This window comes from Mytilus edulis, chromosome 3, assembly GCF_963676685.1.
Source record: "Mytilus edulis chromosome 3, xbMytEdul2.2, whole genome shotgun sequence".
Lineage (NCBI taxonomy): Eukaryota > Metazoa > Mollusca > Bivalvia > Mytilida > Mytilidae > Mytilus > Mytilus edulis.
Window position 1 is genome coordinate 14,620,305 of NC_092346.1, and position 18,058 is coordinate 14,638,362.

General features: G+C 31.5%; 2 protein-coding genes across 6 annotated transcripts in view; one reads left to right on the top strand and one right to left on the bottom strand.

The window, feature by feature from the left end:
• Nucleotides 1–13,222, top strand: part of LOC139515854 (uncharacterized) — a 66,960-nt gene extending 53,738 nt beyond the window's left edge. For all 5 annotated transcript variants that reach the window (XM_071305585.1, XM_071305586.1, XM_071305587.1 and 2 more), the window contains 10 exons: nt 436–552; nt 1,137–1,287; nt 1,810–2,010; nt 2,652–2,768; nt 3,798–3,893; nt 4,729–4,858; nt 5,168–5,322; nt 6,418–6,441; nt 6,859–6,915; nt 8,269–13,222. In XM_071305585.1, coding sequence (XP_071161686.1) covers nt 436–552; nt 1,137–1,287; nt 1,810–2,010; nt 2,652–2,768; nt 3,798–3,893; nt 4,729–4,858; nt 5,168–5,322; nt 6,418–6,441; nt 6,859–6,915; nt 8,269–11,007 — 3,787 coding nt within the window. In that variant the 3' untranslated portion in view covers nt 11,008–13,222. The remainder of the gene's footprint in view (nt 1–435; nt 553–1,136; nt 1,288–1,809; nt 2,011–2,651; nt 2,769–3,797; nt 3,894–4,728; nt 4,859–5,167; nt 5,323–6,417; nt 6,442–6,858; nt 6,916–8,268) is intronic.
• Nucleotides 13,223–14,282: 1,060 nt separating this feature from the next.
• Nucleotides 14,283–18,058, bottom strand: part of LOC139515878 (integrin alpha-4-like) — a 45,826-nt gene continuing 42,050 nt past the window's right edge. Inside the window, exon 21 of the mRNA XM_071305616.1 lies at nt 14,283–15,682. Within this exon, the coding sequence (XP_071161717.1) occupies nt 15,560–15,682 (123 nt within the window). The 3' untranslated portion in view covers nt 14,283–15,559. The remainder of the gene's footprint in view (nt 15,683–18,058) is intronic.

Genomic DNA, 18,058 nt, shown 5'->3' on the forward strand with positions numbered 1-18,058 from the left:
TATATTTATATATCATATAGATAGATTGTTTTGCTTTTTTGTTTTTTTTTTGTTTTAATGGTTTTGTTTGTTAAATGTATTTTGTGTATGTTTATATTATTTGTCACAAACTTATTGTTCAGAGTTTATATGACAATAAATATTTGAATTGAATTTGAATTATTTGTATGAAAAGTGTGGGGTAAATATTGACGAAAAGAGCAACTTCAAATCAAACAAAAGATAACAAATGGATATTTCCATTAGATTATCTAATAATAGACAGGTTTTCATGATATATTTTCAGCAATCTATCAACTTCAAGTTACCAAAACTTAGACATATAAAGACAAATTTAAATGTGAGTTAAGCACTATGTAAAAAAACGCTTCTGACTAGCACTAGTTGAAAGTATTAGGATATTTTGATGTATATATTTTTTGATATATTTTACAGAGATTTTTTACATGACTTGGAAATGTGTGGTGATGATCCAGTTAAAGTAGCTGAATGTTTTGTGAAGAATAATGATGGCTTTAAAATTTATGCCCAGTATTGTACTAACTATCCCAGGTATGTAAACATGACATTTAATGTGTACATGCTTGTGATACAAATATTTTTTGTCCAGTGGCTGATATTTCAGGAATATTCATGATGGGAACAATTTTTACTATTAATCAGTTAGTTGGATACTTCAAAGGAGAATTGCTTGTATGAAGGACAGGATTTGAGAGCATATTTTGAAACCACCATGGTTGATGAATCCACCATAGTTTGAACCATGTTTGGTTTTCTTTTGATTCTCTTTACCAGAAAATTAAGTTAATATACCATAAAACATTGATTTCTTTTTTGTTAATCTCCAAAATCCTGCTTCTTTTTTGTGTGTTTTTTGGGGGTTTTTTTTGGTGATAAAACATTGTGCAAATTATAGAACAACATTAAGAACAGCTAAAATGTGATGTCTGAATTGAACTTTAACCAATGAACATGTAACTACAAGTGAAGCAAATGTTGGTTAACATGTTGAGATAAAAAAAAAAAAAAGTTGAGAATAGGGCAGTGGCCAAAAATTATTGATGATTGATTAGAAAGTTTTTTCTTTGTCAGGACCAAACTATGATAATGAAGGATTCTGTTCGTTTTTATTTCAGTGCTGTTGAAGTATTAACCATGATAATGAAGGATCCTGATTTATGTGAAATATTCAAACACCAGCAGTTGTCTCTAAACCACAATCTACCCTTGGGAGCATACTTACTTAAACCTGTCCAAAGAGTTCTCAAATACCATCTTCTTCTACAAGTAAGTACCTCTTGTAGTCTTTAAACCACAATGTACCATTGGGAGCATATTTACTTAAACCTGTCAAAAGAGTACTCAAATATCGTCTCCTTCTGCTTACCTACCGTAGTCTCTAAACCACAATCTACCATTCGTAGCATATTTACTTAAACCTGTCAAAAGAGTACTAAAATATCGTCTTCTTCTGCTTACCTACCGTAGTCTCTAAATCACAATCTACCATTCATAGCATATTTACTTAAACCTGTCCAAAGAGTTCTCAAATACCATCTTCTTCTACAAGTAAGTATCTCTCAGAGCAAAACATCTGATTGCTTGATCGATTGATGTTCAACATCAAATTTTACAGGCATTTAAACACTTTCAACTATCAATTTGTATGCTTTGATAAATCAATGAGAAGTTTTAAGAAACATTGGATAAAAATGTCTGATTATAAATTACCTACATAAAAAAGTAGTCACAAAAAACGTAGCAATTAAATTTTAATCTAGGTTTTATTTTTCTTTTCTTATTTTGCAGAATATTCTAAAGAATTACAGTAAATCTGAGCCTGGTCACGACACCCTAACAAAAGCTATGGATCACATGACCAGTATGGCACATCATATCAACGAGATGAAACGTAAACATGAACATGCTGTACGAGTCCAGGAGATACAGAGTCAGTTAGAGGACTATGACGGGGAGGATCTAACCAGGCTTGGAGAACTTGTTTTAGAGGTTAGGCTTATTTTTATTACATTTTCATGCTCCATGGACCATGAAAGGTTTCTTAGTCTTTATTGTTCCCTATGGCAATGTGGTGAAGGGAATATTAAAATACTGGACCTCTTTCTATCTGTCCATTCCGTCATACATCTGTCTTTGTTGTAAGTGCTCTCACACACTTTATATTTGCCTAGTTTTTATTTTAGTTGTTATCAATAGAAAATCCATGACCTTTGAAAAAAATTATGGTTTTCAATACTATTGACCCTATAAAATATATTGTCAATGTTTTACTAATATAGTTATCATTATTATGACTGCTTTGAATCAAGATTTAAAAAAATGTGTTTTCCTATGATACATTTGTACAGTAGTTCTTTTATTGTAAAAGCTTAGATTTCTTGGAAGAACTGAGCAAGAATGAAATTGTTTTCTTATTTTATTTTGAAGAATTAACTCTATGAGGATATGACACTTTTAGGCTCTTACACTAAACCTAGCCAAAATTTGCTTTGAATAAACAAATTCATAATTTGAAATATGTTATGGACATTCTTGATTTTAATCCTATGAATTGTATGCTTCTGAAAACAAAATGAGTCTATTTGACAAGAGGTTGCATTTAGTTATTATAATACATGTATCATTTTTAGGGGTCTTTTCGTATTTATGGTGCTAAAACCTCAAGACAAGTGTTCTTATTTGAGAGAGGAGTTCTTATTGGCAAGCGCAAAGAAGATGGAATGCTGCTTTGTCGGGTCATGATTCAGGTAATTTACTGTTTTTACAGAGGACTTTTAAAAATTGTACTAATTCAAACGTTGCTGTTGATGGATAATTTTATGCAAACAATTCAATTGGAAAAATGTTTACAACCGGCACAAAAATTATGAAATTTGATAGTAAAGTAAGTTCGGAAAGGAATTATCTGTGATCACATATTTAGTTATGTACCAACATTTATTATCCTAACTATTTTAACACATTGACATGCAACAGATCAATTTGATTATACTTTTACAAACAAAGGAATCGACATATCCGACTGTTTACATACAATGCAAGGACACAACTTGATAGATAATCATGAAACTTTACACAGTTGTAGAACACTATCTGAGAATATAACATACAAACCAACATGTTTTTTGGTTTTTTTTTATGCCCCACCTAATAGTAGAGGGGCATTATGTTTTCTGGTCTGTGCGTCCGTTTGTCCGTCCGTTCGTCCGTCTGTCCCGCTTCAGGTTAAAGTTTTTGGTCAAGGTAGTTTTTTATGAAGTTGAAGTCCAATTGACTTCAAACTTGGTACACATGTTCCCTATGATATGATCTTTCTAATTTTAATGCAAAATTAGAGATTTTATCCGAATTACACGGTCCACTGAACATAAAAAATGATAGTGCGAGTGGGGCATTCGTGTACTGAGGACACATTCTTGTTTTTTTGTCTTTTTTAATGCAGGCCAGCATGTTAAAGGGGAGATAATCTATTTTATTTATTTCTAAAATGTCACATATATATATATATATCTTGTAAATGCAACTACTGCTTATAACTAGCTTGACAGATATTGATGGATTAATTTCACAGTTGTAGAACACTGACTGAGGATGTGTTTAAAGGGATATAATCCTGGTCCAATATATGTAAGGGGAAATAACAAATGTAATTACTTCAAAATATTTCTTTGAGATCACATGTACACAGAGATTATTAAACATTTGTTAAGAATTGACATCAGTATTGCTTTTACTCTTGAAATTCTTTTCTCTATATGTTGTTCTCTCTATTACAGTGCTCTAACTTGATGTTGGTGGAGAGTATACCAAAGGAACCATTGAGTTTCCAAGTCATACCCTTCGATAACCCCAAAGGTTATATTACATTACAGGTCAGTCAAAGTAGCTATTGGTAACCAGGACAAATGTATACTATTAGGTCAGTAGTTTCAAAGTAGTTATTGGTAACCAGGACAAATGTATACTATTAGGTCAGTAGTTTAAAAGTAGTTATTGGTAACCAGGACAAATGTATACTATTAGGTCAGTAGTTTCAAAGAAGTTATTGGTAACCAGGACAAATGTATACTATTAGGTCAGTAGTTTAAAAGTAGTTATTGGTAACCAGGACAAATTTATACTATTTACAGGTCAGTAGTTTCAAAGTAGTTATTGGTAACCAGGACACATGTATACTATTTACAGGTCAGTAGTTTCAAAGTAGTTATTGGTAACCAGGACAAATTTATACTATTTACAGGTCAGTAGTTTCAAAGTAGTTATTGGTAACCAGGACACATGTATACTATTTACAGGTCAGTAGTTTCAAAGTAGTTATTGGTAACCAGGAGAAATGTATACTATTTACAGGTCAGTAGTTTCAAAGTAGTTATTGGAAACCAGGAGAAATGTATACTGTTTACAGGTCAGTAGTTTAAAAGTAGTTATTGGTAACCCGGAGAAATGAATACTATTTACAGGTCAGTAGTTTCAAAGTAGTTATTGGTAACCAGGACAAATGTATACTTTTTTTATAAGAAATAGCAAATTTTTATTGTGTTCTACCATTGAAATACAGAAATCTCCTTTTAAAAATTTTACCTAAAAATCAGTCATGATATTATGTGAATTTTGTATTTTAAGATAAAATTTGAATCTGATACGGATTAGCCTGAACATAAAACAAATTATTCATGATAGACATGCATACATATTCTTATATTTTAGGCAAGAAATTTAGACACGAAGAGAAAATGGTGCCAAGAAATAAAAAGATTAATTATTGAAAGTTTTAAAGGGAAAATTCCCGAGAAGGTCAAAGGTCTTGTAATGCAACTTGGTAAAAGTCGTGAAGAAGGTAAACTTTATTTTATTAATGTTTAACATAAATTTCAATACAGAGAACATCAGAGATTAGAACTTATAAAAAGTTTGATTTAAAAAAAAAGATATACGTAAAGATCTAGACACAATTGAATATTTGGATGATATGCAAATTGCTTTGAATAGAAAAAAATTGGTATTAATTTTTATAATTCTATGCCAAAAAAGCTGTGATTGAAACATGCCTTTTATCATACTGCATAAAACATATATTGTATATGTTTGCTTCGCAAGATTCCTGTAGGATTCCTCACTATTAAAAATATATTTTAATGAATTTCAGAGGCAGCTAAGTATTCTACGGTAGATTCCCGTAGAATTTCTCACCAGACTGCCCCTGAGTACCTGGAGAGGAGGCAGAGATTGAGGAGGAAGTCAGGGACTGCTATACTGACCGATCTACTTAAACCACAGAGAGGCAAGAAAGGCCAGAGAAGGGTAAGGTCATTTAATGATGGATTGATTGCTGCTTAAGGTGGTACCTAACACTACAGGGAGATAACTCTGTAAAATCAGCTTAACGTTTTAATGACGTTGTGTTGTAAAAGGAATATTAAGCTTCTCAATGATCAAAATTGGTGTTTGTCAAATTGCTAAATAACCAGTGTAATTTTTCTGACAAAACGGCTGGTTCAAAATTGTTAAATTTTTTATATTTTTGTTAAAGTGTCAAAGTAAATACTTTGTCAAAATTTTAAGCCAAATTAATTTTAGTTAAGGTGTTGGGTACCACCTTAAGGATGTACTTAGGTGAGGTTTTGGAATTCATGTCAAATGTTCAGACTCCTTGGTGTTTTTCAATACAATACAATACTAGGTAAAATATTTTGCCCCATAACACCCATTTATTTTTTCATATAAGACTTAATGGCTCATGAAAGGTTATTTACCAAAATTTTGGAAGATTCTTGATTTTCGATCTTTTGTTTTGGGACCCAAATAATACCAATGCAAATATAAGGTAAAAGTCCGATTCAACCTTTTCCCGCCGTATTTTAAATCTCAAATATCTCGAAAAGGAGGTCCATGACCTATCAATATTTTTAGCTTATTTTTATACTTAAAGAATGCTCTACCAGCTTATAGTATCAATTTTAAATTCTTGATTTATTAATTTTCACCTAACCTCACCCAAGTACATCCTTAACGGGCAACAAAGTCTTGATGTAGGATAGCCAATGTGACTGCTATCTTACTAAGACCAAATGGCATCATAAAACAAGAAACAATACAAATATGAAGAAAATGTCCAATTTTTTATTTTTATAATTTTCAAGAATTACAACAAATACAACACATTCATACAGTAATATTTAAGCAATACATTTGAATATCTATTTATTATTTATAACAATAAACATTATTGAAAGTAAGATTATATATATAATATATATATTAAAAGAGATTAATAATGACATTAAAAAGATAATTTTACTTAAACATTTAGCATCACTGTTAAGGTATTCTGAATCTCATTTAACCAATAGTAAAGCCATTTTTTTAGCTAAAATTGCATTTTAATTGTCTTTTTAGGCAGAATCAGTGAGTCCTAGATCTGTAAGTATTATATATATAAATTATAAAAATACACCTTACACTTATTTCTTGACTTTTTTAGTTATTCTGAAGGCTTTCAAGTGAAATATTTTATTTTTTTTAATTTTATAAAAGGACAAATGTGTACACATTGTATTTTAATTTGAATTTCCAGCTTTTTGTAACCAATACTTACAACTTTCATGCTGTGGCCTGTGTTGATATTATTTTCCTAGAAAGCTATATTCAAAGTTACAAATGACAACTTTTGGTATAAAATGTGTATCAATGTAGAATGAAAGTTCAAAATTTTCTTTTTTTGCCCTGACGATAGTTTTTCTCTGACTTATGAGTTTTGAATATGCCTTTGTTATGATCCCCCTCTTTTCTTCCAAACTTTTGGACACATTTTACAGATACATTTTTTTATTATTACAGAGTCCACCTCCAGAAAGAAAAACCTTGACCCACTCTCCATCCACGCCTAGTACAAGAGTTAGTATTTCTTCTTATTCTTACATTATTTTAAATTAGTTTTAGTGGTTTTTATCAAATTTTAGTATTCACATTCAGTTTAAGTTATAAAAAAAAATATTAATACATGTGATAAAATTTATTTACTGTCGCTTTCTTAAATAAAAAAACAATTGTCTGCAAGGTTTAGAAATCAATTTGTATACATGTATTTGAAATATTTCTAAATTTTTGTCAGAAAATTATCTGAGTTATCTCCCCTACACTGATATGAAAATTTTGCAGGTTTCAGATATCGATTTGTTCTCGGACTTGTTACAGTTATTTGATTGATGGTGAGAACAAGTCCAGCATTAATTAACATGAACGTTTCTACCATGTTATGATTGTTAAAACAATTTATCCACTGTTGGCCTGTCTATTACTTAATTCTGACCATTACTCTCATAATTTTCAACAGGCTTGTGGCTTATGTTTACCTCAAAAAATTTATCAGTTCATCAGCATGATGATCATGGCTAATTTTGGTATTGAAAAGAAATAACCAGTTAAATTATATTTTAACTTTTTGAATTTTTATGATTGTTCCATAAATGCATGCTGTTATATTTTCATCGGCCATTTTGAATTGTTCAAGCATCTTTACAAATTGGTATATATTTTCACAAATCATGGTTATGGCATGAATATTTTATATTAAAAATAACATTGAAATAATTTAACAATTAAGCAGTAAGTCTTAAATGAAATGGTAAAAAGTTGATACACCAGTTTATTTTACTATTTATTGTAATTAAGCATTTCTTTTTGTAAATCTATATAAGGTAATTTTATTTTCCAATTTTTGAAGCCTTTAAAGAAAAGATACTTTAAGTTTTCCTATCTCTTTCATCATGTCTTATTATCAATTTCAGACTTCCTACATTTGTATTTTTAAATTTTAAGTAATATAGACAAAAATTGATAAAAAGTGAGTTTTAAGGAAAAAGAAGTTTGATTGAAATTATTCAGTGAAAGAATGGAACCAACAAAACTAGAATATAATATGTTCCATGAATCAATATTTTTGTTTTATTAAAACATTGTTTGATGACAGTGCCTTTCATAAGTGTGCTTTGTAATGGTAAATTATATCTTTCCTATATTATTGCAAAACACACAATAAAAAAGGTAAAAAAAAAAAGTAAAAGGTTCCATTGTTAAAGCAGGTCAGTTTTCTTCATTCTTATTTCTATGAATTTAAATTATAATTATGATTCTATCAATCAGAAAATGTTCTGAACATTTCTCTCACCTCATCTTTAAATGTTACCAAAAATATTGAGTTTGATCATTTTAAAGTGAATTAATGACAGTTATATTTGTATTTTTCAGGAGATATTAAATATTTCCAATGTAGACACGCCAACTTTACATGTGTCTAAATCTGTCTCACCGACAAAAGTTGGAAGGAGTATTAGTTTTAGGCAGGCTTTAAAACGTGAGCCTTTGAGATCTGTGGACTTTGGACCCTTAGATGACAAAGAGAATACCTCACAAGTTAAACAAGAAACACCAACATCATCTAGGAGGTCTAAAAGTTTCAAACGTGCAACCAAATTGAAACCATTACTCTCAGTATCTAATGATACATTGGAATCCATTACTCCAAACAGTCACGAACAAGATGCATTTTACACACCGTCAAAAAAGTCGGCAGGACTGGAGTTTTCCTTCTCTTCGCCATCAACTCCATCTGAAAATTCAAGTTCACCTAAAACATTCAATAAATTCATGAGGAGTGAAACGGAAAAACTGTGCAATGGAAATTCAGGGTCTTTGTCACGACACAGTCGTTATTCTAGCATGCCGGTATTAAACACTATAGAATCGTCATCTCCGTTACTTCGTAAACAGAGAAAGTGTAGTGAAGAAATCACTAGTCAGGAAAACTCTTCAATGGTGAAAAAGAGGATATTTGATACAAAGATGTACTTTAAGAGGGCTGGAAATAACAGTCCAGATCTTAGGAGAAGAAATAACTCTGTTTCGGCTTTTCACGATTCTTTCATAAAAAAATCAACAGAAAACTTATCCAGGAAATCAACAGAAAGTTTATCACAAAAAGTGGGACCAATAACATTAACAAAACCTCGACCATTTGTATCATCACCATTTGATAAGCCTAAAAAACAAAAGATTAAAAAGTCTATATCATGTGGTGCTGAATCAGGGGAGATAATCAACGAAGATCCGTGGGAACGGAAGACCTCAACACTCGTGGTCCCACAGAATCATACAAGGACACATTCTATTGGGTGTGAAGGGGATATTGATAAAATGGACTGGCTTGTTTATGCCAATAGAAATTCGCTTCCTGTAAATGGATTTGACATTGGACCAAAATTGTATAAATATTGTACTCCACCAAGATCAACAATGGATTTAGCTCAGGCTCAAATAAAACATGAACATTTACAGGGAGATAACTCAGTTAGGATACAAAAGGGAGATAATCATTTAGATTTCATAAAACATATGTCTAAAGGTTTACACTTTCCATCAGACAAATCAAAATCAGACAATTGCTTGGATGACAATCATTTAAATTCAGAAGAACTCAACGATTTTCCTAATTTTGGTGCTTTACCCGTTGTAAAAGTTGCTAAGTCACAACCGAAATTAAACAGATCGAATTCTAACCCAACATCGACATTACATAAACATCCGTTGCGACATTTCAGTAGTCCTTCATTATGTGATGATCACCAAATGGTCAAGGACCATGAACAGATTATAGCGGAAATGGAAGATTATTTGAAACGTTCAGAATCTACATCAACAGTCAGTTCGGTAAAATTTCCCTCCAATGTCACAAATAACCCTGTAGAAATTGAAGAAAATAAACGAGATTCTTGTGTTTCTAATTTTTCGAACTCTTCATACGAGAGTACAGATACAGCCCCAGGTTCGCCAGGTGTAGATAATTTTATGGGATCACTGAAGCATAAAATACATGATTTAAAACAAAAACTGTCTCATAGACGTTCTGGTTCATATGACAATCGGGATAGCTCTGATAATGAATTAGATAATGACAAATTAAAACCTAAGGAAACCAGATCAAGTTTGTTGTCTTTGTTTCATAACAAAGCCAAGGAGGGTACCAGTACAAATTTACAAACAGTTTTACATGCTGGTGACTGGGGTAGTCCTTCCATCGGCCAAAGAATGGCTGAACAGGAGCCTACCTATATCGACATAACACTGTCTCTTACTCGACCAAAGGATAAAAGTGATCAGTATAAAGTTGATGTTAATGGGCAAACAAAACCTGCCGAAAATATTCAAGTTGGAGACTTGGAGGCATCTGAAAACTTGCATCTTCAAAATTGTGACTCGGCTTTCTCTATACAAGGCGATATGGCTTTCGGTAATAATATTGATGAATCACCTCGGAGCCAGAGTAGTGATGATAAATCTGAAATCAAAAGATCATTGTCATCAACAGACAGTATTTACGAGAAACAATTTTCCATTGCTTTTGATGATGGGGAACCTTTTCGTGACTCTGCTGTGTATTGTGAAATGGACCCAGATCAAAATGCTACGAAATCAGACTTAAAATTACCCAATCGTGTTCCTATCAAATCATATGTACAAAAAATTGAGGAGAAAACTCAACCTATTGCGATTCCTGTAACTAAGGTAAAACAGAGAGAACCTGGTGCTATTATTAAAAAAAGACTGGAAAGTTTGCATACAAATTGTTTTAAGGCCAGCAGTCGCCCATCTAGTGTTGAACGAGAACTCAGATTCTATAGCAGACCTTCAAGTGTTGAAAGAGAATTACGAATATCTAGTCGTCCTGCAAGTGAAGAAAGACAAGCTAGAAGTGTAAGTGTTGATAAAGAGTTACCTCCACGATTGTCCGAGTTTGACCGACCTTCTCTACGTAGGGAGATGTCGGATGCCACTTATCGTCTTCCATCACTAAATCGTTACAGTGATGAGATGTCTACGACCGTGTCCACTAGTAGACTTGACCAATTGAATATTGATTTGAACAATCTGATTGTCATGAGAGGTTGGGTAAGACAGTTGATTGATAAATTTCAACAATCTAAGAACTGATTTATGGTCATGGTAACATTTTTATGAAATAGTTTATACTTATTATATCACTAATGACTATGTAAAGGTTCTTTCAGCATGCTTGTGATTAGTAATAGTGCTCTGTTGATTTTATAAATATATAGAATTGTTGTTAACTTTTTTACATTACATTGTTATTGAAGCAAAATCAAATCTAGTTTTTATAATACTTTAATATGAAAGTGTATACTTTCTGATCTAGATGATCAGTTTCAAAAGAAATGTTTTCGAAAAAATATGTTTCCAATAAAAATGAAATTTAAAACATGTACAACGTACAATTTATTTACACTATAGATGCTATGGATACAAGAGATTGGTATGCGTTGATTGTCAAATTTTTTTAGTTTTATTTTTTCTTCTGTATCTTTTTTGTTTAAAATTGTAAATGTTTTACAGAACCAAGCTGTCTTTATTTTAGTGCAATATTTATGGTGTTCTCATTGATAATTTCTGTTGAGAGACTATGAGTTACCAAATGTTGATATTTATGTCTTCTGATTTGTATTCATTGACAGATTCAATGTTTACTGATCAAAAGCAATTTGATACCGCTAAAAAATTAAATTTCATGTTTTTTTTGTATAAAATTGTCCAAAATCTATTTTGTCTCGCTAATGTAATTTTCTGAAATTAAAGAATAGCCAATTTTCCAAAATATCGAGTCATCCCCTGTAATCAGACTTATTCTAAACACAGTCTGTTTGGGCACAGTTTGACTTAACTGCCAGTGACCTTCAGATTATTATTGCTGACCCTTGTTATGTGTGATAATCATTTCTCTGCGGATATATATTTTTTTTTTTTAATAAAATGCCAACTTGATAATAGTGATAATAAATGGAGAATGTTTGATGTCATAAGTTTCAACAGGACATTGCTACCAAAGTACTAATATCACGTCACCATTTGTTTACACTTGATTATTTTTGTTTTTCTAAACACAGTCTGTTTGGGCACAGTTTGACATAACTGCCAGTGACCTTCAGATTATTATTGCTGCTGACCCTTGTTATGTGTGATAATCATTTCTCTGCTGATATTTTTTTTTTTAATAAAATGCCAACTTGATAATAGTGATAATAAATGGAGAATGTGCGATGTCATAAGTTTCAACAGGACATTGCTACCAAAGTACTTATATCAAGTCACCATTTGTTTACACTTGATTATTTTTGTTTTTCAAGTGTTAAATTCTACTTGTGATGTTGTTATAAAGCAACTGTTTTCTGCTAATATTGAAAAGATAGATTTATCACTTCCATATATGTAGCTTCTTGTCAGACGTGAAAGAAGTTGTATGTTGTAACTTGAATCATATAAGTTAGTTTTTCCTTTTGCTGGTTACTTTATTACCAAAATTTTGTAAAACACTACCCATATGATATCAAACAAAGGATGACAACTCTTCAGAATGAGAGACAACTTAAAATTTGCCGAAAGAAAATTGTTCTTAAGTGACCATAAGCAAACCTTGTTTTATACAGATGATTTTCAAACTTTTTTGTATGTTTACAGAAACAAAATTTGAAGATAACTTCGTTAACCTCCTTTTGATAGGCATAAAATTAGTAGAATGTTTTAACTTATTTTTTGTTTGCTTTTGCTTCTCAACTGTTTTTAATGGGGTTTTTTTTGGTGGGGGGAGAGTTGTTAAGAAGTTAGAGTTTGATGAATTGATTATTGGTCTTTTTTGGGGAATTTTAAAATTAAATCACATGTTTTTATGGCATGTTCAGTTTAACCAAATATGGCAGGATATATCAAGATGAAAATGATATTTAAAAGTCATAAATTCTCTTCTATTTCGTAAACATAAATAAAAAAAACAGTCTCTAGCATTTTAAGTAATGGTCAAAGACATTTAAAAACCATTTCACACATTATATGTATTAAATCTTTAACCTTTAATGATACTATTACACGTGTTTAACATTTGAAGGTGAAAAATAAGTAATTTCCCCCTATGTAAACATGTTAATGATGAAAACAATCTTCTGCATATAATTTCCAAACGTGGACAGTTTGAAGAAATTTTTCAAATATGTGTTTAACCTTAAAGGATCAGAATATTATTAATATGCAACATTTAAATGTGTTATTTATTATGAAAGTGCTATGCAATTTATTGTTGTACATATATATACTACTGTGTACAAATGAATCTATGATTTTATTAAATTAACAATCAGCTTTTTTGTTTTTAAATTATACCACACAGAATTCAATACAAAACGCAGATATTATTATACAGTGTCTTTTGTTTTAATTGGTGTGAATTTCAAAACTTTTGTGTGGATGGCGTGATTATAAGTTATTATTTTTTCAAACTTAATCATTACTCTTGAGTAACAAAACATTATACTCGTATAGAATACAACATATTACACATCAATGAACATTTAAACATGATGGGGTCCACTTGTGGAGCAGCATCTACTTACCCTTCAAGAGCACCTGAGGTCAGCCCTACTTTTTGTTGGGGTTCTTGTTGTTCAGTCTTTATTTAATGTTGTATTTTGTATACTGTTATTCGTCTGTTTGGCCTTTTTTCTCTTTATACCATGGTGTAGTTAGTTTTTGTTTTACTTTTGAGTTTGAATTATCTTTTGGTGTCTTTCGTTTCCCTTTTTTAATAATTTATTGTTTTTTGTATCTCTTCTTATAGTTGATATACGTATTCAACATTTTAAAGAACATTTTACTCCTAATAACAATCACAATAGCCATATTTCTCGTATCAAATACTAGTATAAGCTAGAATAATTCGCCAAGGAATTTGTTTTTGTTTCGGCTCATAAGGCTGCTAACAATAGCATTATTGTTTGACGTATATTTACTATTAAGGTTCTGAAAAGGGAAATTACGAATTCACCAACATTTCAACTGACTCGGAAAATGACATCTGTAACACACACAAACTTTTAGTTACCTCTTTACAATCAGAACCAAACACGATGAAAGTTCAAACTATGTACTGTGGCTTCCGAAGCTGCACAAAACTCCTTACAACTTGAAGTGTAAATTTATTTCATCTTCAAGCTATTGTTCCACTACTATATGAACTATCTATTTACTTTAATAGTAGTATTCTTGGAACAATTTATAACCAGGTTTTTAATAGTATATTTTATACAAGGGTATAGTCCATGATTTTATTGTAATAACAACATAATATGAATAAAGGCAACAGTAGTATACCGCTGTTCGAAACTCATAAATCGATTGAGAAAAAACAAATCTGGGTTACAAACTAAAACGTTGGGAAACGCATCAAATATAAGAGGAGAACAACGACACAACAGAAACATAACATTGAAATGTAACACACACAGAAACGAACTATAATGTAACAATGGCCATTTTCCTGACTTGGTACAGAACATTTTAAGAAATAAATGGTGGGTTGAACCTGGTTTTGTAGCATGCCTACCTCATGCTTTCATGGCAATGTTGAATATAACATTAATATGAAATATTAATTAACATCACTGTATAGTAAGCGACAAAAAAGTGATAACAACATAGGATTATCTGTAAAGGCAACAGTAGAATACCGTTGTTTGAAAGTCATTAATCGATTGAGAGAAAACAACATCCGGGTTACAAACTAAAGCTGAGGTAAAAACACATCAACTTTAAGAGGAAAACAACGAAACAACAGAAGTACTGAAGTGCAACCAAAAAAAAAAAAACGACAATGCAACGAACTATGAGATAACAACTGCCATTTTCCTTACTTTGTACAGGACATTTCAATAAAAAAAAATGGTGGGTTGATTTCTGCAGGGAAACATTACATTCACCTTGTGGTTAAAGTTTTTAAAATTTGAATAACTTTCTTTAACTATATTCCTGGTATCTAAGATGAGTTTATTTGAACCTAGTTTTGCGACTAGACAACCTCCCGCTTTTATGGCATTGTTAAAAAAAACACTAAAATGAAAGCATATGACAGGACTACAGTACAATTAAATGCAAGAACATTACGGACAGAGAAATAAACAAATAAACAATACAATAGGACATTTCGACATGCTAAATTTAATCAAAAGTACCATACGCGCGATTCGTCTACATAAGACCTTTCAGCGACGCCCAGATCAAAATAGTAAAGAAAGCCAAAAAAGGTACAGAGTAGAAGAGCACCGAAGACCCAAAATTCCGAAAAGTTGTGCCAAACACGGCTACTTTTATCTATACCTGGAACAAGAAAATCCGTAGTATTTAGCATAATTTGTAGCCTTGCAAACAGTAATTTTATAAAAAAAATGACAATATTATTGTATTCATATAAACACCGAAGTGGGGACTAACCACAGAATAAAAACAAACACGTAAAAGTACCCTAGGACAGCACAAAAAAACCTGCATTGTCACAGGTAATTTAAAAAAAATGATATTGTTCAAAATCAGGTTTGTTATTATGGTATTTGATGTATAATACAACAATAACAGTTTTTATCTATTTTAAGTCTATATCAGCAAATAGTCAGTTATATTATTCAAGCACATTTTTCGTTTTCTTATTTTATAATGCTGTTGATTCAGGCGCCAGCTTTGAAATTCTCTCAGATTTACTTTTTTCATAATAATTACTTTTACGTTTCCATTCTTCTACTACTTCTTTCTTTTGTCGTTTGAAAAAGCCAAACTGTAAGAAATTAGCACAAAATAATTATGTACATGCAAGTACGTGTGAATATCTATAATGTAATGCTACTAAGGGAATTATGGGACATTTTGTTTTATTAAGTAAAAAGAAGTGAACACTTACGTGGTATGAATATATTTTATATAGTAAAAAGAGAAATAAAGATTTAGGACACTGTATGAGGATTCACATGACATTTTTATTAATTATACATATAGCTCAATTGATTATTCAGATATTGTGTATATTCAATCAAAACATTCATAACTGTCTTATAATAGTTGTAGTTCTTGTCTAATTTCGGCCATCCGTATTTCAGTTTAATCATGTTACAAGAAAGTATTAAAAAAAAGGAAGAACACAAGAAAACGCTTCTTCAACTTTGAACTTTGGCTTTATAAATATATTGATATGAGCGTCACTGATGAGTCTTATGTAGACGAAACGCGCGTCTGGCGTACTAAATTATAATCCTGGTACCTTTGATAACTAACTATTCTTATCTGAGCCTCACTGATGAGTTTAATGTAGATGAAACACGAGTCTTTCATATTAAATTGTAAGCCTGGTATACCTTTGATAACTATTCACACCACTGGGTCGATGCCACTGCTGGTGGACGTTTCGTCCCCGAGGGTATCACCAGCCCAGTAGTCAACATTTCGGTGTTGACATGAATATCAATAATGTGGTCATTTTACAAATTTCCTGTTTACAAAACTTTGAATTTTTCGAAAAACTAAGGATTTTCTTATCCCAGGCATATATTACCTTAGCCGTATTTGGCAACAACTTTTTGGAAATTTTGGACCCTCAATGCTCTTCAACTTTGAACTTGTTTGGCTTTATAAATATTTTGATATGAGCGTCACTGATGAGTCTTATGTAGACGAAACGCGCGTCTGGCGTACTAAATTATAATCCTGGTACCTTTGATAACTATTTACACCACTGGGTCGATGCCACTGCTGGTGGACGTTTCGTCCCCGAGGGTATCACCAGCCCAGTAGTCAACATTTCGGTGTTGACATGAATATCAATAATGTGGTCATTTTACAAATTTCCTGTTTACAAAACTTTGAATTTTTCGAAAAACTTAGCAGCCTTATGTTTTCTTATTCCAGGCATATATTACCTTAGCCGTATTTGGCAACAACTTTTTGGAAATTTTGGACCCTCAATGCTCTTCAACTTTGAACTTGTTTGGCTTTATAAATATTTTGATATGAGCGTCACTGATGAGTCTTATGTAGACGAAACGCGCGTCTGGCGTACTAAATTATAATCCTGGTACCTTTGATAACTATTTACACCACTGGGTCGATGCCACTGCTGGTGGACGTTTCGTCCCCGAGGGTATCACCAGCCCAGTAGTCAACATTTCGGTGTTGACATGAATATCAATAATGTGGTCATTTTACAAATTTCCTGTTTACAAAACTTTGAATTTTTCGAAAAACTAAGGATTTTCTTATCCCAGGCATATATTACCTTAGCCGTATTTGGCAACAACTTTTTGGAAATTTTGGACCCTCAATGCTCTTCAACTTTGAACTTGTTTGGCTTTATAAATATTTTGATATGAGCGTCACTGATGAGTCTTATGTAGACGAAACGCGCGTCTGGCGTACTAAATTATAATCCTGGTACCTTTGATAACTATTTACAGAAATATTTTATGAAAATCTGTAATTGACCTGCTGCAGCTTTAAATAATGTTTGCATGAAGGTATGTTTTGGCTGTAAGCTTGCGTCAAGTTTGCAGTAAAATTGAAGGAAAAATCAGAGTGTAAGAAATGGTCGCGGCTATATTGCAGAAATCTTTGAACATTCTATAGTTTACAAGAGCAACGACTACAAAAAACGACCTGTGACATGTATATTGGTAGCTTCAAATTCCTTCAAGTTAAAGATTTCAAATTCCGTGCTTAATTATATTGATGGTATTCGAGCCATTTCATATATTATTATTCATGGTGCCGTTTTTTGTTGAATATTAATTGTTAGTTTTCAACTACATCATTTATAAGTAAAAATTCGTCATAGGTTTAGATTGTTACTTATTAAATATTAGGTTTCAGTTTACTTTTGTTATGAGATTGATTTAACTAGCTGTATACATAAAATTTATTCCGAATACATTCTTATTCCTTATTTCTTAAAGGGGATTTACTTATGCTATGATAATTTGGCATTTGACGAAGTAAAATGTATGCATATGTATGTATGCAACTTAAATTTTTCATGATTTGTTGGGTAATTGAATAAAATAATGTGTAGACAATGCAATTCGGAAATTGTAGTTCATGTAATCTGCAACTTTGCAGCATTACCAAGAAGAACGATGTATTTGCATATAAATATTTGCCGCAGGTC